At 31.1% G+C, this 24,444-nt stretch overlaps 2 protein-coding genes across 2 annotated transcripts; both read left to right on the forward strand.

The window, feature by feature from the left end:
* Positions 1-6,410: 6,410 nt before the first annotated feature.
* LOC115961092 (transcription factor MYB8-like) lies at positions 6,411-7,555 on the forward strand. The gene is made up of 3 exons (XM_031080134.1): positions 6,411-6,543; positions 6,636-6,765; positions 7,003-7,555. The coding sequence occupies exons 1-3, from the start codon at positions 6,411-6,413 to the stop codon at positions 7,553-7,555; spliced, it is 816 nt and encodes a 271-aa protein (XP_030935994.1).
* A 7,801-nt stretch (positions 7,556-15,356) lies between these two features.
* LOC115961093 (transcription factor WER-like) lies at positions 15,357-16,689 on the forward strand. Its single transcript, XM_031080135.1, has 3 exons — positions 15,357-15,489; positions 15,722-15,851; positions 16,119-16,689. Exons 1-3 carry the CDS (start codon positions 15,357-15,359, stop codon positions 16,687-16,689), a joined length of 834 nt encoding a protein of 277 aa, XP_030935995.1.
* Positions 16,690-24,444: the final 7,755 nt, after the last annotated feature.

Here is a 24,444-nt window from a genome sequence, read left to right on the forward strand (position 1 = left end):
GATTTTCTTGGCCCAAATTCTAATGATCAGGCTTTGACCCAAGACGCAACCCACAATGAATGTTCGTAGAGAATGGGTGAAAGAACTTGGCTTCAGTGAGCCTGTTCGGTCGAATGCATGGATAAGGTGGTTGCAGAAGATAAAAGACACGGGGAAGATTTCTCAAGTCTCCTTATATTCCTTTTCTCTTTAGGTCTTCATACAGTTTTTTCCGTCCCCTTCTTTGGGGGACTGTATTACATTATATAGCTCTCCTTCTTTCATCTAAACCTTACACCTGTTGATCATCTAAGCATCCACTTGAGCGCCTGTCCCATCAGCCGCCCTCACCAGTCCCTTTGTGAGTTGCAGAGGCCAAGGCGGTACTGTTCAGGGGTCTTTTCCTCATTAATGCGGCCAAGAGGTTGGTTGGGGCGCAATTAATGTGGTGGTAGCTTTTCGAGGGATATTTTGGATTTTATTCATTTTATATGTCTGGAGGGTGAACTGAATTGGTTGGGGATGGCTCTTGGTCTGGGCTTCATGGTATCCGAGGAGGAGTTTCTCCTCGGATAGGCTTCTTGGGCGTTGCTGGGATTGAGTAACGCTTCATGTGTGGCCTCTCCTCGGAAAGGAAGCTCCTCGGATGGGCCTGGATTTGGAGTGGCCCATTATTTTTGGGCCGGGCCCCACAATGGATATTATCTTTAGCAATTAGATACAAAGAAACTTTTATTAGTTTATAGTAAAATATATATTCATATTTGAAATAACTACACTGACTTTATATAATCAAAATTCTTATACGAATGAAATTAATATTATGACACACATATTTTATTTATGGAAATTGCCTTTTCATGGTTTCATATTTTTTCAAATATGATTTTATGTTAATTTTCTCACTTAAGAGGCCATGCTAATATAAATTTATTTTAAAAGCCATAGGGAACAAATTGGTTTGGAAAATGATTTTTAGTTCTATATATGAAAAAAAAGAAAAATTTATGTTGACTTTTCTTATGAAGACTTTAAAGGTACTAACAAGCTTAATAAAAGAATAAAATAATAATAAAAAGAGAGAGAATTATATATACCCTTAGGCTCAAAGTTTTATTGGGCCTGACTATGCATTGGAAATTAATTGATTATTAACAGTAATCAAGGACAAAGCAAGGAGTAAGAAACTAATACTCGTAGCAAGAAATCGTGCAAATCCCAATCAATCATCATTATGCGAGGATTATAATAAGGTGTTGGTTACATAGCCACACTTAATAATAATAATAATTATTATTATTATTATTTGGAAAAAGACTTTTTTTATTTTTTGAGAAAGCTTTATGGAAACAACTTAATTGTATAATTTGAATTATATTTGTTGTAACTTGTAACTAGCTCCTTAAACTAAAGGAATGTGATCCACATTGTCCATATAAATATATATGCACACACACGTCCTTTTCTAATTGATAAATCCCAAGAAATATTGCATCATGGATGACATTGACATCAATATCGTCAAAGAATCAAATTAAGTACACATGATAGGATTTGGACCTGGATCTTAAACCCTCAATTACAAGAGTTTTTAAAGATACTTTCTCTCTGTTTTTTTCTTTTCTTTAAAAAAATAATAATAATTGAATCTATAGGATCATTAAGAGATCCTCATCGTTCAGCTCACCCAAAAAAATAGGAGAAAAAGGAGAACATGTTAAGAGTCTTTGAGGAAGCATTAATAAGGGAAACTTTGTCGTTACATTACTGTTATGTAGTTGTAATTAATAATAGTGCAAACTTAAGCAACGTTTATGATGTTCCAAATTATTTGTCATTGGCCTCTTGGCTAAATAAATTAACTTAACACGTACTTCAATTCTCTCTTAAGTCTTCACTCTTAATTAATTGTTAGTTCAGCAATAGCCTCTTAAGTGTGCTTTTAACACTGGTCAGCTCTTCCGTCTGGGTGCAAGTGTCAAAACTCAAAAGACTCAAAACCTAATCTGGCCAAGTTTGGTTTATGAAAGTTTTAAACCATATCACAGGAAGTTTCTTTGAAAATTTAAGTCAAAGTTTCTATATAATAAACAGATCGTACATTTATTTAATTTAGACGTTGTATTTGTGACTAGGATTTCTTAATTAAATTATGAAAAGAAAGTTAATGGATGCCTTTGGAGAATTGGTTTAGAAAGTATTTTTTTTAAAAAAATTATGAAAAAAGAAATTAATTGTTTTGACAATTTTTTATATTTCTAATGAAAATTGTGTCAAATTTATTTTAAAATGATTTATTAATAATTTATCATAAAAGCACTTGTTAACAAGACTTAAGGGTGGACACTTTGTTCAGGGGGTTCAAATGAACCCACTAACTTCAAAAAAAAAAAAAAAATATATATATATATATAGAATACTTTTGAAATTTAATACTTTAATTTATTCTTAAAAATATTTTTATACACCCTAACTTAAATCTTATACACTTTTATTACAAGTATTTTCAACTCTAAGAGTAAGAGAGTAAGTGTGTGTTTAGCATGCTTAATTTTGCCAGTTTATTTTACTATTAAGCTTATTTTTGCTACTATTCATGGATTATACTATACTGCACTTTTTGGTATTATTCATGGGTCTCATTGTATTATTTCAACTAACTTTTACTTTTATCTACAGTACTTTCAACAAAAAGTTTTTAATTTCAGCAAAATAAACGGATTCCAAAAAGACCCTAAGTGTTTGTAAATTGTAAGTGTCACTCTTTATTATAAATTTATATTATATGTGTGTGAGTGTGTCTAATATTGATTATGTGTATTATTTTTTATTATAATGTTATTTTTGTAAATAATAATGTATGTGGATGTTTGTGTCTATAGTATAAATGTAATATAGCTTTATATAATTTAATAATTAGAAAATAGAGAGGATTTGTTACATGTGTGTGTATTGTTATCATATTATAATAATTTTTTGTTATAAAATGAGAAAAATTCAAGAAAAAAATTGTGAAGTTAGTGATTGTTTAAGCATTTGATTAGTTAAGGAGACATGTAATGTATTGTTTTATGTATGAATGAGTGTAGTTGTGTGTGTCAATAATTAATATAGAGCCAATGTGTTGAGTTTAGTCATTTGGTTTTATTTTATTTTTTTATAAAAATAATGACAAATAGATAATAACAACTACATAAAAATAAAAATTTTAGACAAACTTAACAAAATAAAATGGTCATAGCTACCTACATTGACAATAAATATTCATAATAAAACATCATGTAACAATTCAAAATTTGAAAACTTGTAGAAGGAAATTGTAATTTTTTTTTTCTATAACTCAATATATTCAAGTTCTCTTTTTATTAAAAAGTTTTTAATTTAAATTTCTTAATGATCCTCTAAACAAAATTCCAAGAACCGCCATGAACAAGACCTTTAAATTAATTATATGATTGTACTGGTCAATAAATCACATTGTTTAATAACTATTGTTGTAAAAGACAATAAGGTTTGTATTGTATCAATCAATACAACCATATGGTTGAATTTAATTGAAGAATCTAAAATATTAAATTGTAGCTAGTAATCTTCTCCAAAAAAAAAAAAAAAAAAAAAAAAAAAAAAAAAAAAAAAAAAAATTGTAGTAATAAGTTTGGTCCCTTTGCAGCTTGTGAGGAAAACTCTTTCCATAAAGAGCCTTCATTTGACCTCGAGATTCAATTAAATTTCCTGGACACCTAGATCTCTAACGTAGTAATCAACTAATCATGTACTAATTGTGCGTGACCAACTTTCTTCTAATGTTTAAAAAAAAAAAAAAAAAAAAATTCTTCTAATGGTTTTCGTTCAAGCAATGAGTTTTGCAGATCTTGAAACTTGACATCAATTCAAAACCCAATGGAGTTCTAATATATATAAGATGTATTCCTTATAAGTCGGACAAATGATCCTTTATGAATTTTTTTTTCTTGAGATAAATGCTTGTAAAACGTCATATTTATATATTAAAAAGAAAATTTATCAAGAACCCTATAGTTTGACTTATTAGTATTTTTTGGTGTTTTCAATTAAAACATAATCTAAGATTTGAATTTCTTCCTTCTCAATTATCAAATTAAAATAAAAACTACCTAGAATTTTAAAGTTCAACTGGTTAGTTTCTTCATCCAAGATTCAAATTTTGCCCTTTCCAACTATCAAATTTTTTTTTTAAACCATAACTTACCTTCAAACCCGCACGCTTCTCCAATGATAGAAAATGTGCAATTTTTTAATTAGAAATAGAAAATGTGCAATTTTTTAATTAGTCACACTAGATAAATAAGTTAGAATGAACATATTGTAGTTTGTCAATATACATGTTATGAGTTGGTTGCCACTTACGCAATCATTTTACTAGAAATCCGAAGAGAGTTGAATAAAAGCATATGGACATTTGCTCATTGCTCATTCTAATAATTTTTTATCTAATCAAAAATATTCCTTCAATATTTTACCTAATTAACAACTTTTTCACTACGGCACTAGAGAATTAAAGTATAACATGATTAACAATTAAAAATGTTACTAAGCAATGTAGTTACTAATTACTATCGCGTTGTGTGTGAGAAAGAGCATTATTGAAAAGATGAAAAGTATAATAAAAATTAGAAGTCAAGGGTATTAGGTGTTGAAATTTGGGGGTCCTCGTGTTCCTATTTATGTTGAGAAAATTTGGATCAGTGCCATTGTGACTGCTGTCATATAAACATAAACAATAGGGTTTCGAATTTTAAAGAAATTTTTTAAAACTAGTAGTCCAAAATGAATTTCTAATGCTTCAATCCACTTGCTGAAGTATCGTTGACATAATTATTTTAAAAAATTAGATGATCAAAGAGCTTGGTCTTCACTCATCATTACCTAGTTAGTAGGGTTGTGATTATTTGTTCCCACAATTAGCGTTGGGAAACGGTGATTTATTACACTGCATGCAATGATTTGGGTTCTTGCCATAACCCTTTTTTTTTTTTTTAAGGGGGGGGGGGGGGGGGGGTGTGGGGGCAAGGAACGTAATTCTTTGATTTCATAACTAAAATTTTATTTTATATCTATACTGTAATTTAAAATTTTAAATAATACGACTTTTTAAATATTTTTAGTTTTATAATATTTAATTTAGAATGTAAAATGAATTTCTAAAGAGATCCATTTCTTAAGCTTTTGAATTTTGAATAATCTATATTATTATTTAAAGGGTTTCTCCTATTTGGGATCTTTAATTTAGATGTCCAGAATATCCTCAAATTCATCAATTTCTAAGGTTTAAATTATATATAGGGTTAGAAATGTAAAATTAGTAACTTAAAAACTCCTAATTTTTTGCTAAATTAAAAAAAAAAAAATTTTCTCCTATTTGCGCAGTTCTCTCTCACATTAGTTGTTAAGTACTAATATAGCTTCTTATTTTTGAAAAAATATAAAAAAATAAAACTATTTTTTTTTTTTTTCATAAATGTACCTTTTTTTTTAATCACTAAACTGTTATTTTCTCACTTTCACATTTCTCTCTTATATTAGTAGTCAAGTACTAATGCAACTTCTTCTTAAAATAAAAAAATAAAATAAAACTGTCATGAGTAAAATATATAAACCTAAAAAATAAAAAATAAAAAGCCTCATCACATGTGCAAAGTACGAGTGATGAGGCTAGTATCATTCAAGTGTGTATTGAGATGTGCATTAACTTGAAGTAAGTTAATAAAAACACAAAATAAGTATTAATTTGTTTTTTGGAACCCACTCAAATAAGTTTAATAAAAACCCAAAAGAGTGGGGGTATGCCTTTTTTTTTTTTTTTTGGCTTACCATGATTATCTTACACTGTCTAGTATACACTATCCATACAAATGTTGAAAATGTTTTTCATAAAATATTTTATAACGAAACAAATAGAGAGTAAAACTCTTAGTTTAGGCATTCCTTCCCACATTAAGCTGACATTTTGGGTTTGAATGATCCAAGGTGTTGCAAATAGTTGTTCACTTGTACTCCTTTGTAGGATCATTTATTTCCTTAAAGTTAAAATATTTTTCCTTCACCTTTAGCTTTAAGCAAGTAAATTAACAAAACAGAAGCCTTAATTACCAAATTCATATTTAACTTAATTAATATCTCATCTCTCTAACTAGTTATTTTATACCATAAAAAAAGGCACGACCTTTCCATCATGGGTAAAATTTTTTACTCCCCATGTGGTGTGGGAGTCTTGCTATTGCGTGATTCATACTCCGTGCAGAGAGATATGTGGAATTTTGAAACACGTTTGTTTACTAACTCTGTCGAAGGAAGCCTTATAAATAGTATCATACTTCAAGAAGCAATACTACAATAACTTGCTTTCCAGTTTGCATGTGTGAGAAAGAGAGAGAGAGATCTAGAGCTCAAAAATGGGCAGAAGTCCTTGCTGTTCTAAGGTGGGAATGAATAGAGGAGCTTGGTCTGCTGAAGAAGACAAAATTCTCACTGATTACATCGCAACCAATGGTGAAGGAAAATGGAGAAATCTTCCAAAGGAAGCAGGTAAGACATAAAATAAAAATCCTAGCAAACGAAATGTATACATATGCTTTTCTCTTTGGGATTTAATTATATTGTTCCATGCTTGCATGTAGGTCTAAAAAGATGTGGAAAGAGTTGCAGGCTTCGGTGGATAAATTATCTCAAGCCTGACATCAAGAGAGGAAATATTACATCTGCTGAAGAGGACCTCATTATTAGGCTCCACAAGCTCTTAGGCAATAGGTATTTTCCCATTATTCTTTTTTATCTTTATTTTTGTTAAAGATCAACTATTATATTGAATTGGATAAAATGTTGTATAAATTAAAGACCTTTATATAAATAGAGTCATGAGCTTTGTTTAAGCAGTATAAGTGAAGTACAAGTAAATAAAGTACAACGAGTGTAAAGCTCATTGGACTTGTACTATACATCAACAATGTACTATGTATTGATTGTATTGCTAAATTGTTTTTACAGATGGGCTCTCATAGCCAAGAGGCTGCCTGGGAGAACAGACAATGAAATCAAGAACTACTGGAACACTGTCCTTAAAAAGAAGCTGATCAATAAAGGTAAGGAAGCAAGCGACGATAACAAGAAAATCAAACCTTCAGTTAAGAGTGTGCCAGAGGTGGTCAAGACCAAGGCATTTAGGTTCACGAAGGTCTTTGTTGCACCACAACATGACAAGCATGAAGCTTTTGATGATAATAATAATAATGTCCTTCAAGAACCTATCTACTCTGAGAACGATAACCTTGAAATGGAATTGAAATCCATTAATTGTCAACAACCACTTCCGTTGGTTTCTTTTGATGAAGAAGAAAAGTCATCAAATTTTGCACTAAACTTTAGCACGGAAGAGCTTTTGATGTTTGATAATTTCGAAACGGATATTTGGAATTTATGCATGTTTGATAATAATATGGAAGGAGAGGCTAACAATGGTGGTGCCAATGATCTTTGCTCACTTTTGGATGAGCCTCTTCCATTCTATGAAGAGAATTCTGAGCAGATGCATTGGATCTAGATTAATATACTGTTTGATAACTTCTTATAAGTTAACCTTAGTTGGTACAAAAGGTTAGAATTGACACCCCATGAAGCAGAAAGGCATTCTCACTCTCTCTTTATTTTTAGCTTCTCCTTGTGATAACAATTTGAACAACTTGGTATAGAGATTCAAAGTAGCTTGTACACTGTAACACCAAGTTGACTACTTCTGAATATTGTGAAATAAAACATCTAGGTTTAAATATTTTTCTTGTCCCTATAATATAGCATACATTTTATTATCATCTTTAAAAATATAAAATATTCTAATTTAACCGTTGAAAATTGTGAAATGCTCTAAATTTCATTATTCTTTCTATCCACTATCTATTACGCACTGGAGGTATTTCGGGAACAAAAATAGAAACCATATATTTTTTTTATCCCTTAAATATGCATTCTATTACATACATATGTTGACTAAAAACATTACAAATGTGAATGGAAGGATGACAGATACAAATCTGTCTATATCATACACTTTTCCTACTGATTTTTCAAATTATCTTTACCTTTTTGTATGGGTCACATGCAGAACGTTAAATTTCAAAGCCTTTTTCCTTATGCTGAGTTATTAGACTACTAATTGTCGGGTCCCAAGTGGCAGAACTATAGTCAATTCTGGCATGTGTGGGTTTTTCTTATATTTATTATTATTTATAATTATTCATTTATTTTATTTTTTTCGTTAATTAGGACTTGGGATGAGGGATTTGATTCTGGCCGACATCTCCATTTAAAATACTCGCCAATGTTAATTTGACTATAAAACTCTACGTTGACGTTTGTGTGGGTTAAAACTTAAAAAGTTAAAAGTTTCATTCGAGATATCTATAAAATGCCAAATATTTCATCTTTTCATACTCAAAAACAGGTTCCAGTGTGAGGATTTATATCCCCCGATCATTTAAGGCATTCCATTGATCATGAGATTGATTTTTAAATCTTGTCTTTTATAGATAAAACTATACTTTAAATTTCAAGTCTACTTAAATTGGGGGGCAAAAAATATTTATTTTGTAATATGGAAATATGAAATTAGTGACAATTGGAGGTTTAGCTCAGAATTATTTTCCATAAGAATAGTACAAGAAGCGAGTGATGAGGCTTTGATTACCCAATCATCTGTAATATTCCGTGAAAAATGGGCTAGCGGGCATGTGAGATGGAGCAAGGTCTTGTTTGTTTTCAATATTCTTGGTATCATAGAATTGGAATATCCCAAACCCAAAGGCATTTAATGATTCGATGCATTCATCTTGGCCATTCGATTTTTCAGTGAAACTGGGGACTGAAAGGCCATGGTAGATTGCAAAGAAAGAGATGCATCAATTTTGAGGTTCATTTGGTGTCTTGTACATGAGTATCTATTTGGTGATGGAGATATATAGATGAACAATTAATAAGAAATTTTGAGAGGGTAGGGGTGCTTCGTAATTCTCAATTACGATAGAGATGACCGTGGTCCGTGGACAATAATACAGATGATTTTAGTAATGTTGTTTGTATTTTTTGGAAATACGTGTGGATAAAAAAGTATGTAGAATTGTTTAAAAATTGAAAACAGTTGTTTAAGTTGTGATACCAAACACCCTCTTACTCTTTTGGTGGGAAAGACTATAATAACTAGTATTTCGGTATCAAAGAGAGGATGAGATTATTTTTTAAGGATTTTTTTTTCTTAATAATTATTATGTATTTAGATAATAGAGGTCGAATCTTAGTGCGACGACAAGTGTCATCCACCAAAAGAGGAATGATGCCTACTATAACCTTTCTTTGATGGCTACAGCTCTCAAGGTAGGAATATATATATATATATATATATATGTATATGTGTACTAAATATGAGTATATGAAGAAGAAAAACTGTTTTCTGACTTTTCTCCGCCTTTGGAGATGTAAATATTTTGCCATTTTTAAATTATTTTTTATTCAAAAGTATTTTTATTTATTTATTAGGCATATTAAAGAATGAATAATATTACGTCTACAATATTTTCACAATAAAAACTGGATGATAAGTTGTTAATAGTTCTAATCTGGACTCACTAGTACTGACATCACTTTTTACCCACCAATAATAATTTGACATCTAAAACTTGTTATGAAATTGTTGCAAATGTGACATTAATCTTAAAGAATAACTATTACACTATTTAGAAAAAAAAAATTATTTAAGGACAAAATAACAACTCCATGTTATTATTTCATTATAGGACGTATTCCTACTTTCCTACATCCTAAATTTGGATACGCTGATCAACTTGTTTAATGGCTTGTTCTCATGCTAAGATCAAAATCAGGGGCGGCTTGATGCATTTTGGGGCCTAAGGTGAAAATTGATCATCTTGTTTTAGATGCAAAATTACTACTAATTAAAATGAACTATGAAGATTTATTTTTTTATTTTTTTATAGAAATTTTATAGACAGAAAAAATTTGACAAAATTTTTCATACTTGTTGATGTAGTAGATTGATAGTGGTAAGTAAAACAGTGGTTTTAATGGTAGACTTAGATAAAAACTAGTAAAAGTTTGCAAACTAAACTCTTATTATTATTATTTTTTTTTTAGAAGTGCAACATTCACAATATTTTTTACAACAAATCCTAGATTTTAAACTGCTTTTTGTTTTCTATTTGAAAATATCACTATAATTATTTTTTTGCCATCAACAATAGGCTGTAACAATCTGCTACTTAGTATTAGTAGTAAAAATGTTGTGAAAAATATTGTGGACGTCGCATTTTTCTCTATTTTTTTTATTTGTTTTTCATCTGGTAAAAAAAGATTATTTTATTTATTGATTATAAATAACCATATTGGTTAAAATTTGGGGGCCTTTTTTTTACTTGAGGTCTTAGGCGACCGCATTTCTTGCTCCACCATTTAGCCGGCCCTGATCAAAATCTAATTCTAAGGAAAATTATTTTATAAGACTGTGTTATAAGATATTCTCTCGTAACATGTATAGCTTCTATTTCTTACATATTGTGAAAGAGATATCTTATCAGACCTACATCTCATATACTATGAAAAAGATATCTTATAAGACTGTTTCATACCCTCTCAATCCCAAGGGGGTAGAGGGAAAAAAATAAATCATTAACTAGGTATACACTGTGTTGTGGTAGAAATCTTTAATTACTACCTTATAATTATCATCTTATATAAGTTAAAAAGTAGCTAATGCCAACGCCCTGGTGCCACGGCGCCACGCCTGCCTCCTTCCCATCACAGTTCACAAGACAATTTTGAACTGCCAGTCTTGTGTTGGACATGGTAAAATTTTGCTTAGCAAATAGTCAACTAGCAATACCTATACGAAAACCAAGGAAAGAGTATATAGTGTCATTAAGTTGAGAAATTGAGATCCTAACAAGAAGTTGATAGTTACCAAGAGATCTTTTCATATAAGAATAAAATATACTTTGGGTGGGGATTATAACTTATAATTATGGTTATTTGATTTGAGATCCAAGATTCTACTTTCCAATAAATAAAATGTTAAAAATGACCAATAATGATGTAGAATGTTAAAAATAATAATTAAAACCATTAAAAACAAAATATAAGTTCATACTCTAAATCTCCATCTATTAAAGAAATATTGTGTTGTTATCAATACAGATTAGTCTACCATGAAATCAGCCAATCTTATAACATTTAATAAAAATAAGATTCTTTTTCTTTTTTTATAAGGAAAAAAAATCAGATTCTTAAGCAAGGACTAAAAATAATGGTCTCAAATTAACGACATAATCGCAAGTTGAGACTTAGGACAAGAATGTAGGTGGCATGGGGGTCATTGTAAAAGAAGACTCGAGAAATAATATTGGGGGTGGGATAAGTTCAAAATACTAAAACCCCATTATGAGTTATTCCAAACGCTCAGTGTACTATTTATTCCACTCACATAAATGTGGGTCTAATATGTGGGGTTCACACACGAGGTCTTTTTATAGTATACTAAATGTATCGAATAATTTTTATAGATAAACTTAAGTACAATTCCTTAGGTATAATATATTAAGTATTTTAAATTAAATTTAAATACTATTTGATTTAATTTAATTGTCCTTTGGGAGAGATAATATTTATGCTTCATTGAAAAATGTAACCATGAGATAGAATATAAATTGAGAGATTTAATGTATAACATCTAAATAACCGGCCTTCTTTGTTGCCATGGTGGTTGGGAAGCAAGTCTTTTTGTCCAACTTCAAAGGTTCAAATGCTGTTAAAAAGAAAGCGAAAACACTATTTTAGCCCCTACATTTTGTGGTTATAGTCAATTTGGCCCTTACATTTTAGTGACCGTTAATTTGGTCTCCATTATTTTTAGCTCACACTCAATTTGATCCCTACTGTTAACTCACTAACAGAAAATACATACGTGACAAACAGTGTGCATTGCTGGCACACTTGAATATATAATTAATGCCATTGAAAAGATGTGGACCAATTAAAGATTACCGCGTCAATTAAAAAAACACCAATAAACTCCAACTTAGCTAATCTAAGTTTTCAACCTAGACATATTTCACTTCTCCCATGAACCAAACAACCCTGTCCATTACCTATTAAACCAACCCATTCTCGGCCACTTTATCTTTATCTTCATTTCTATGTTGCTTGCCACCGGTGCCGATATCTCCACAACTCGACAACTTTCTTGGCGGCGCCTCGAGTCATCCTGCACCCACGCTGTCAAAAGATCTTCGAACACATCATGCTCCACAAACTCCAAGTCTCACTCCCTCAAAAGTTTTATTTGTGGACACTTTTCTATGATCATTTAATGAATTTTTAATGTATCAAAATGTGGGAATAATCCTTTGAATGAATTTTACATGTTATGAGTTTATAATTTTTTGGACTCTTTTCTACGATACTTGTGTTTATCTCATTCTTATTCTTATATTTAACTAGTAACAATGATAAATTTGTATATACGTATCAATCCTTTAAATGACTTTTACATGTTATGAGTTTATAATTTTTTGGACTCTTTTCTACGATACTTGTGTTTATCTCATTCTTATTCTCATATTTAACTAGTAACAATGATAAATTTGTATATACATATCAAAATGTCGACATAAGATAAACCTATATAAATTATTTTAGTAGTAAATGTTTGTTACTCTTCAAATTTCAAAATGGCACCTCCTTAGCCTCTTCAGAATTGCCGTGATGGATGATGTGATCTAGGTGAAATTATAAACCCACCTGATAGTGGGTTCCACAGGTTGATCCAACATAGCAAAATTTCAAATCTAAAGGGAAAATGATTTGAATGTCCACATGTACACTTTGATCTGAAACAGACTTCTAAAGTCAGCCAGTGGCCAACGACGTAGCAATGAAGATAAAGATGAAGGTTGAGTTTGGTTGACAAGTGATGAACGGGGCTGTTTGTGTCATGGGTGAAGTGGGATCTTTCTGGGGTTGAAAACTCAGATTAGTTGAGTTATAGGTTACTGCGTTTTTTTAATTGATGTAACAATTTTTAATTGGTTCAAATCTTCTACATTACATTAATTACATATTTAAGTGTGCTGGTAGTGCACACTGTTTGCCATGTAAGCATTTTCCGTTAATAAGTTAACGGTAATTATCAAATTGAGTGTGAGTTGAAAATAACAAGACCAAATTGATTAACACCAAAATGTAAAGACTAAATTGACTGTGACTCCAAATATAGGGACTAAAATGATGCTTTCGCCTAAAAAAATGAACTGTACCAAAGTATTATCTCATCACAACATCCCCAATCCTTTGATAACTGCCATTATAAGAGATGACTCAAGAAATAATTTAATGCAGGGTGGGGAGGGAGAGGTGAGTTTCAAATACTAAACCTTTATTTTACAAATATATATATATAAAAGAATTTATCCTTTCAATTTTGGGGGCCAAGACCCCTCCTTAAAATGAGGAATGATTTTAATTTGAACAGGAATTCAATTAACAAAAATAAAGATATTAGTTATGTTAAGAATTATAATAGAATGACTTAAACCGATAATTTTTTCCAACAAGGTTTTTGAATTTTATATATTTAATGATTAGGAATTTAGGATCCCTAAAATGTTGTGGAGCCAAGGAGGATTTATAAACTATTTTCCAAGAAGTATATTTTTCGTTTATTTATTATGAAACCATCCATCAAAGAGATTGCTCAAAATTTATAAACTCAAGTTTAACGTATCAAATAGTGAATAAAAGTCCCCCATCCCATTTTAATTTAAAAAAAAGATTTATGAAAAACCGAATTGGTGAAATATAAAGTGAAAGTACTATAAATTTATAGGATTAAATATGCTCATTTAGTTAGGTACACTTTTTTGGTCAAAAAAATGTATTATTGGAGATGAGTAATGTTACTTCTATAACATTTTTACAGCAAAATTTAAGTAGTAAATTGTTATTGGTATCATTTTTTCATCCATCAACAATAATTTAATTCTAAGCTTTGATGTAAAAGTATTGTAAATATAACATCACTTAAGATAAATAAGACAAATTAAGGTATGTCTTTAATAACTTATACATAGGAAGAATCATTTGGAATAATTTATATTAAATAGGAAGAATCATTTCGTATAAAGGCCAAAACTGATACATAGTACTATAATAGTTATTTATTTTGTTATTTGGCTTGTAACAAAGGGCAATGAACTTCATTGGTATTTCCAAAGTGTTGATCTGTTTCATGTCTACGAATTCGAGGTAATATAAGACAGATCCTATATATCTGTCAGAAGGAAACAAAGCCCTCCAAAATCACACGTTAATTTTTCTTATATTATTTTCATGATTAATTTTCTGTACCCTACTTAATATATTTCTTGGACTGAATAATGTTCGGCTCCAATTTCAATTTCCATTTTTTAAATAGCAATTCATTTTGCTTTTGGAACTGAAGCAAACGCATAAGTCTCTAAAAATAAGATAAAACCCTATAGAAGTAAGTTACTGTACTATTTAGTGATCAATATCATATTTTCTTAAATTCAAATGAGAGAAATATGAATAAATTATGATGGCATGAATGTCATTGAGCTTGCTTGGCCAACCAAACAATTTAGTTTCATATATTGTTTTTGTGCTGATAATTAAACTATTTGCTTTTATTTCATGTCTATACATTTCTACCTTATCAATGCCATAGGTGATTTTGATAATTTTTCCTTGATTTTATTCCTTCATGGGAAAAGTTTGAAACTGATAATTCAGCAATGTATGTATAGGATATGAGGGGATACTACTACAGCAGAAGAAGCAATCTGTGACTGTGTGGTTATCTGGTAAGGACAGCTTTTGGCCACTGCAACCTGTTTTGGAAGACATTTAGAATTCACAGCATTTACTATACGGATTATGTGTATCGAAAAGTGGATCCTCAAAGAAGCTGACAATTAGCTGCGGTGCTGTTACAGACTACATTGACTTGACTTTTAGGTTGATCTTGGAAAAAAGATATGGTCAAATCCAAAAAACATTTTTAAGTTTGGGTGAATTGTTTATTCCGCTCCTAAAGTTTATAAACTGCAATGGAATGAATGATGGATTTGGTCCTATTGATGGGAGAAAAAAAATTATCACCAATCATAAAATATGGCCTTTTTTTTTTTGTTAGGTAAAGGGTTTTTGGCCCAAAGGCCATTACACTTCTATATATAGCTTGCTTTCCACTACTACTACTATATATAACTAGCTTTCCTGTGTGCATGTGAGTTTGAGAGAGAGAGAGAGATACTAAGCTCAAAATGGGCAGAAGTCCTTGCTGTTCTAAGGTGGAAGTGAACAGAGGAGCTTGGTCTGCTCAAGAAGACCAAATGCTCAAAGATTACATCGCAACCCATGGGGAAGGAAAATGGAGAAATCTTCCAAGGAAAGCAGGTTAGTCAAAAACCATAACAAATGCCTTGGCTTAACTGACATCTTTTAATATTTTTAATGAAAACTTCCAAGTTCAAAACCCCACTCCTCCAATTATCAAATTATTAGAAAATAAATAAATAAATAAAATATACTTTTATCTTGAGAATTTGTATTATATAACTTAGTGAAATTCCTTTACCTTAAATGTATAATTGATACAAATGTAATATAAGTTGTTCTGTGCATGTAGGCTTAAAGAGATGCGGAAAGAGTTGTAGGCATCGGTGGATGAATTATCTCAATCCTGACATCAAGAGAGGAAATATTACACCTGATGAAGAGGACCTCATTATTAGGCTTCACAAGCTCCTAGGCAATCGGTATTTCCCATTATTCTTCCTAATTCAATTTGTATAATCCATTAAGTTCAAGGATATATAACATTTTTCACAATTTTTTCATGATTGTTGACATAATTTTTTGTAATTAGAGTAACATCGCTTTCATATGAATTCATTATTAATACTATTTTTATTTTGCACCAATCACAATATTTCACTAATACTAGTCGCGCTTTGAAATTTTTTACTATTGCTTTAATTAAGTATGTACGTACTAAATATTGTTTCACTAATTTGTTTTTCCAGATGGTCTATAATAGCTAAGAGGCTGCCTGGACGAACAGACAATGAAATAAAAAATTATTGGAACTCTGTCCTTAAAAAGAAGCTGAATAATGGTAAGAACGCAAGTACTGAGAAAACCGTTCTTAAACCATCCCATAAGACCAAACCCTCCACAACGTCAAATGTGTACGAGTACAAGGCGATTAAGACCAAGGCATTTAGGTGCACAAAGGGCTTTGTAACTTCACAACTTGACAAGCTTGAAGCTTTTGATAATAATAATATGGTCATTGTAGAACATCTTACCAAGGATATACACTTGGTGAATATTGACAACGATGCAAAGGAATCAAAATCCATTGATGATCAATCCGCATTGGCTTTTTCTGAAGAGGACGAGTCACAAAACTTCTTATTAGGCTTTAGCATTGAGGAGCTCAATGAGCTTTTGATGTGTGATAATTTGGATGTGGATTTTTGGAATCTATGCATGTTGGATGAGAGTATGGAAGGAGGAGCTAATAATAATGGTGGCGCTAATGACATTCTCTGGTCTTCTTTGGACCATCCTCTTTCATTCTGTGAATTCTAAGCCATTGCATTGGAGATTACTGTTCCCTATTTTTTTAAACTTCTTATAAGTTTGGTGAAATAATTAATTGGGAATCACACCCTATGAAGAAGAAATCATAGGTTCAACTTTCTCTTTTATTTTTTCTTTGAATATTCACTTATATAACTTGGGATAGAAATTCTATGTGATATCAGACATGTACCCCAAGTTTGCTACTTTTGTATATTGTGAAATAAAAATATATTTGGCTAATGTGACCATATCATTTCTGCTTATTTTTAATTGATCTTTATATTTGTTTACTGAATAGAAATAGGCATGTTTTGCCAAACATTTAATTTTTGCAAAAAGTAATAAAGCCTCTGTCCGAAATTTTATAGTTATGTAGACACTTTTGAAACTCGATTTTGCTAAAATTGAGTTTTGCGTAAAAAATGAGTATAGTGAACTCGAGTTTTAAGCAAATGAGCCCTCACATGGATTGTCTAATGTGGCATTTTAAAATAAAATATCCCATGTGGAACTCGAATTTAGTATATTTTAATTCCATCAAATACTTAAGAGTTAAATAGACAAGATAGATGTATTATATGTTTGATGAAACTCGAGTTTCAAAAGAGGCTACATAACTAAATAACTTTGGGCAGTAGCTTTTTAGAAATATTTTTTACAAAAACTGGATATTTGAAAGAAAAAAAGCCAATAGAAATCACTATCCTACTTCTTGTGTTCCATTTTATGGTCTATCAATTATAATATATATGTCATGTGTATAACTTTTTTTTTTTTTTTAATTTTAAAATTTTGTTTTTTTTATAAGGAAAGTAAGAAGAATATATTACAAGATTTTTTTTTTTTTTTTTTTGAGAAACAATATATAACAAGATTATAAATGTATAGTATATTCTCCTACATAATATTACATAGATCCCACTATTAAATTTATGGTAGACCTAATATTTATGCGAAAGGGGAAAAGTGCACATTTATTATACTCTAGGAGTATTATATAATTTTTTGACAAGTTATGACTAGTAAGGTATAAAATGGAATATAAGAGGTAGGATAGAGGCTTTATTTTTTCTTTGTTCACTACACCCCCTAACATAAAGCTTTGCCCAAGATGTAATAAGGTCAAAGCCAACTATTCATATATGGTTGTTTAGGGGTCAAGTCCAGTTGGTTTTAGATCTCCGCCAAATCTGGACGAAGATCTCCGCTTGATCTGAAATCTCTTTGAGATTTTCTTCAAAATTGGTTTGATTGTGTCAGATTTTAATCTGGGAAAATTGACACTAGAACCAAAAGGATTAGTTTTTGGAGAGACTTCAATCCACCACTGACCACCTCTTGCCATAGAAAAATCACTCGAATCATAAGGAGCAGTCTGGGTCCAGCAGTTGGATCAGTTTGAACAAGTCCTTGGACAATCCTATATAGAATTCATATGCTAAAGGGACTGTTATTGGGCCCAACATATCCAAGCTTCCCTACCCATACCTCATCAACAAACTTTTATCTATTTTACTGTCTTTCATACAAACTCTGGTTTTCCAGAACAGATTCATGTAACTCACAGTTAATTTGGATTATAATCTTGTTATTGGTTACCAAGATATAAAATTAATATCAGGTTCAACCCTAGTAATTTTCAATCCTAACTCCATCTTGTCATTGATGTCTTGTTTTGTCTATACTGTGAAGTAAACCCGTCTGCAAATGTTTTGGCAAAGAAGCCGAAGCCAACATGAACCAGTACAAGAATATTATGAACAGTGTCCTTTTTTGCATTTTGATAGAAGAAAGTACAAACTGGGTCAAAGCTCAAAAACTTATAAATCTAAAGTTGAACCTTAGGCTGTGTTTGTGATTTTCCGAAAAGGAAAATATTTTTAAGTATTTGGTTACATTTCAGAAAATGTTGTGAAAAATATTTTTTGATGTTTGGTTGTATTGTTGAAAATGCTATTTTCCTACAAATTTTTCACATGGCAATTCAACCTACGGCAGCAAACTCCGGCAATCAAAAGCCACAACCACCAAAACACCACCACCACACCACCACAACAACAACAAAAATCAAAATCACACAGAAATCAAAATCACACAGAGAGAGATCGGTGGGTCGAAGGTGAGATCGCGCGGAGGCAAGATCGAAGGTGCGATCGACGCGGTGCGATCGTCGCGATGCGATCGGCGCTGTGCGATTGTCGGACTAGAGCTCGCGAGATAGAGCGACGCGGTGCGATTGGCGCAGTGCTGCAATTGACGAGACCGGTGCGACTGATGCGTGCGATCGTCGGACTGGAGCTCAGGGTTCGCCGGCGATCGTCGAACTGAACTGGAGCTCGGGGTTCACCTCTCTTCTCTCTCTCTCTCTCTCTCTCTCTCTCTCTCTCTCTCTCTCTCTCTCTCTCTCTCTCTCTCTCTCTCGGTTCGGAATTCATTTGAAGTGAAAATAGGAATGGAAATTCATTTCCTTGGTCAAAGCGTATTTTTTTCGGTCAACTAAAATTGATTTTCGGAAAATTCTATTTTCCGGACTAACCAAACATCCGCATTTTCGGAAAAGCATTTCCGGAAGTGATTTCCACCCAAAACAAATACAGCCTTAGTTATAGCATTGTATGCATGTTGTTAGAATTCTAATGAATATTAAAAAATGCATTGATTTTTATCTTTTAGTTTGATTTAGTGTTTAATGAATACTCGATAGCTATGCATACTTGGTATGATAGTTACTATGCAAGTATAAGTTTTTGTGAGGTAAGGAGTAAAGGGTTAGAATTCAAGTTTTTAGGAAAAAATGTGTATGGACTAGAATTGAATTTCTATCTAATTTCAAGGAAAAAAAAATCTATTTAGTCAATCATTATCAAGATTTAGTACCTAGTTAATTCATAGTTTTATTGTTCCTATTTTCAGAAATTAAAAACCTGCCAATTTGCCCTTGATCACGCCAAGCAAGTAGTACTCAAATATTAGTACTTATCCCAAAACCAAGAAAATAAATGTGTGAAGTTGAAACTCTGACAGCAATAAATAAAACCAATTCTCTTTATAGTTACCAAGATAATTGTTCGTCTAATAATAACATAAAATAAATAAAACCAACAAATCTCTCTTTTTTTTTTTTTTTTTTTTTTGCTGAATAAATAAAACCAAATCTCAGAACCAAGTGAATTGTAATGTCCAATAGCTTTTCTATCCAGTACTGGTGCATTCAGGAGCTAGCTAGAAGTTGTCCCTAGTAAGGTAAGTTGGAATTTTTTAACCTCTGTATGAACATGTGACACTGATCAGGTTTCATCAGAGTATTCCAACTTTATATATCTATGATTTGGTACTCCCATATGTAACAGAGTAAAATACTAGAGGGAAATAAATGGCTACTTCGAGATGGCCATGCAATCTAGCTCATATATATATATATATTGAGTTTCAACAAGATTTTTTCTGTTCATAATTTTTTTTTTTCTCAAAAATGCATCACGTCAAATTTTATGATTTGTTAATATGACAGATTGTAATTAATGTAATATCACTTTTACATTAAATTATCACTACCTAACATAATTTTTATACTTATTAAAATCCGTTACCTTTACAATTGTAAATAACTAGTCGTTAACCCGTGCGATGCACAGGAAAACTATTAATAACTTAATATGAAAAAAAAAAAAATATATATATATATATCATGGTATAAATTATATACCAAACCAATAAAATCTATCACTTACAAAGTAATAAAATCTATCACATACAATGAGATATCATGAGATCATATTTAGAAAATATATAACTGATATAAGTACACTCCAATACAATTAATTACACGAATATAGTTAATTCCATACTCAAGTCTCAAAATCAAAAACTTTCTGCCACTAAAGGAGTGGGTGGCTGGCGCCCCGGCGCTTGCGGACTATAGTTTAGGGGTTTGAAGGTAGAGAAGGGACAAAGATTGGAGGCAGGGGAACTTGTATGTAGAGAGAGGCATGGAGGAAATTGTGCGTTTGAAGATGGAGATGGGACTGTGTGAAGAAGAAGAGAGGGAGTTTGATGAGTTTGCGTTATTGTGTTTGTGTTTAAGGGGGAAAGAGTTTTTTTTTTTCATTGGGTTTTGGTTTTGGGGAGAACGAAATTTTTGGTTTTAGCCTCTATTTACGCTTTGAGCTTTGTTTTTTAAGGGCTGAAATTTTTGGGTTTTTTTTTTTCCTTTTTGATAATGCCGGTTTTTTTTTAGTCTTAAAAAGGTTTTTTTTTTTTTTTTTTTTTAATATTGTGCTGATGAAATTTTTGGTTTTAGCCTCTTTTTACGCTTTGAGCTTTGTTTTTTAAGGGCTGAAATTTTTGGGTGTTTTTTTTTTCCTTTTTGATAATGCCGGTTTTTTTTTAGTTTTAAAAAGTTTTTTTTTTTTTAAATATTGTGCTGACATGGAAAATTGTGGGAGCTTCAAAAGTTTCGGTTTTATATATATATATATATATAGATATATATATATATATATATATAGATAATATGAAATTTGTTATAGCAGTATTTATTTCTTTGATATTATATCACTCCTTTGGCATGCAGGCATGCTTCAATCTTACCTAATCTTGGCAATCTACTTACACATAAAGTATCACCTATAGATAAAGTATAAATCATAAAAATAAATATATTTTTAATATTCCCATATATAACAAAGAAATAATCCATAAAAAAAAAAAAAAAAAAAAAAAATCCTATTTCCTACTGATACCCAGAACTTTCGCTTACACGTCACATGCATGCATGATCCAATAGTTGCGTCCAAGAGTTGTAGAGTCGAAGAAAACTTAATAATATAATTTAGCAGTAAAATAAATTCTAGTGGGACGTAATTAATTTTCATCCGATTGCCACATGTAGCCTTGCATAAAAGAGACTAAAAAAATGTAGGATTCAAAATTGACTTGACGATAGTGGTATATATTTATAGGATTACTATACATATACGTCCGTTCATTTCTTAAATTTCTCTCCGTATCTTTTCTTTTATTGGTTATATAATGTAAACTTACAAATGAAAAGATCAAGCGGAATCAAGAGAGCCAAAATCGATACATATATAATATAAATTATATTATACTTGTAGGGACAAGGGCTCAAAATAGTATATTGGGCCTTGGACTTTGTCCGAGGACATTGATAGGTTCGAGGAGAAGTAAGTAGTTGTTAAACGTTCCCAATTAAAGTCTCAAAGATGGAGAACAAGTGAGAGGTTGTCTAAGGAGGAACTCCTCCTCGAATATGACGAATACAGTTCACAAGATGTACTTCATCTGTTAACGTAATCTTCCAAGAAACTCCAATGATAGAGATACGTTTCAGGAACATACGACAAGGAAGGAAACCTAGAAAAATATTTAAGGGAAAGCTGCCACCACTGCATTAAATATACTGCAGCTACTTTTTTGGCTGCATTTATATAGAGAAGACCTTTGAATAGTACTACTTTGGCTACCACAATTCACAGAAAACCAAAGAGGATGTCTAATGGGACAAGTACTCAAGTAAGGGTTCGGATGATCAACAAGTGGAGGGTGAAGATGATCCAAAGAAGGATATATAAGGTGAGAAACTCTTCATGTATAGGAGGATCGAAAAAAGGGAAAGAGAACATTGTAGTAATCAAAATTGTCTCTGTATAACTGTGATCAATATACATGATTATAGCCTCCTCGGACTGAAAGTATATTGATATCAATACATCTTGTTTGTGCCTGATTGTCATTTAATTCCATATTAGCCGTTGTTCAATTCATTAGGACCTAGTCCTTTGACCCACTCTCTACAAATTTATTATATTAGACTCATTGGGCGGAGACCCCATATACTTTGGGTTTGGGCCACAAATTGGGACCCTACAATACTACTTCTTAATCATTGTGTACATGTGTACCATGGAGACATAATAACTTATTATAATAAGTTATTATGTCTCCAAGGTAATGCAAAATGATGCTCCATTAATTATATCTCTTCCAAGATCCAAAACAATAACAAAATAATTTTATAAAAAAAAATCTTGGATGGCATGTTCCTTTTATTATATGCAATGACTAATTCTTGATGGCTCACATAATATTTCTTCGTTGAGTTATTAAATATTGTCTCAAATTTTTATTTTGGCCTAATTTGAATTTTATTAGTGTAAAAGGAAAGCTTACTTTATTTTCTATTAAACAACTATACTTATTGTCTATGAAAAAAATGTATTCAATGACGTCCATAAAAAATAGAAACTAAAATCTTATAAATAAATAATACCACAAAAGGTTAGAAGCTAAAATCTTATAAATAGACAATATTACAAAGGGTTTCGTGATTTTGATCCAAATGTTCTCACATGTGAAAAGAGTTTGAATTAGTTTGAAGAAGTTTTAGAGATATTAATTAGTTGGCCTTTTTCTAGAGAGAGAGAGAGAGAGAGAGAGAGAGAGAGAACCTTGCACGTTTTGCATGTGAATTATACAAAATGCAACAAGGGAATACACATGGCTTTTCTTGAGTAAGGCTATGATGAGGAGGATGTCTCGAAGGTAACAAATGTAACTTTTTTTCTGAGGCCATAAAATCCGTCATATATGACGGATTTGTTAACTTATATATGACTAGAAAAGGTTATATAATATATATATATTTGTTAACTTATATAAGTTAACAAATATAACCTTTTCTAGTCTTTCTCATGCACGTAACTTCAATACTAATTTATTTTTGTTCCCCAAAAAAGATTGGTGAGCCACAATGCACAACTCTCTCTAATGTACTATTAAGATAATATGATGAGACATATGGCTAAGATGAGGTGAACACTTAAAGGAGGTGCTGGGGAAGTTCCAGTGACTGCAACTTCCTTGCATGCCAATTCATCAAATACATTCACAGACTCATTCAAAAAAAATCAAATTCATCACATAGTTCAACAAGTCTGTTCCCACAAAACCATTACCACATAGACCACACTACAAGAAAATTGGTCTTTATCGACGACGTATATTTGTCGCTAATGCTTTAAATATCTTTTGGCAACGAAAAATATTGTCGCTAATTTTCGTTAAACGAAAATGGTAACAAAAAAGTTTTTTAGTGACGATATTAATGTTATCGCAAATACAATACTATTAACAACGACAAAGTCGTCGCTAATAGTGACAATTGTCATTATAAATAACTCAAGAACCCAAGACGAAATGTTGTTGCTACTAGCTCATTAGTAGTGACAAATTTTTTTGTCGTTGCTAGTAGATTATTATTAATGAAGACATTTTTGTTGTCGCTAATATGTCATTACTAGCTACAACGCCTGCTGTCATCTCAGATAATGATATATAAGTGACCACAAACATGTCATTACTAAAAATTGCATATTAGTGATGATATTGTTTGTCGTCACTAATGATATGATAAAATATTAGTGATGACATTGTCGTCGCTAATAATATTTTACAATTTTTTTTCTTTAAAATTTACATTCTGAATTTAACATGGGCACCTGTTGGGAAATAACAAAGCACTATCCTATGCACATAAAAAATTTTCAATAACAAATACTCACATAAGCATAACAATTGCTCAATCAATAACTACTAATAAGGGAAAATAATACCCAAGTTCAATATCATATATATAATAAAAGCTCCAATCTATTCACTCAAATACTAATAATGATAACGAATTCCTCATGAAGATATGCAACCAAGCTAAAACTTGTTGCAATGAAATATATCTCCCCT

The sequence above is a fragment of the Quercus lobata genome, chromosome 9 (assembly GCF_001633185.2).
Source record: "Quercus lobata isolate SW786 chromosome 9, ValleyOak3.0 Primary Assembly, whole genome shotgun sequence".
In the NCBI taxonomy this organism is placed as follows: Eukaryota; Viridiplantae; Streptophyta; class Magnoliopsida; order Fagales; family Fagaceae; genus Quercus; species Quercus lobata.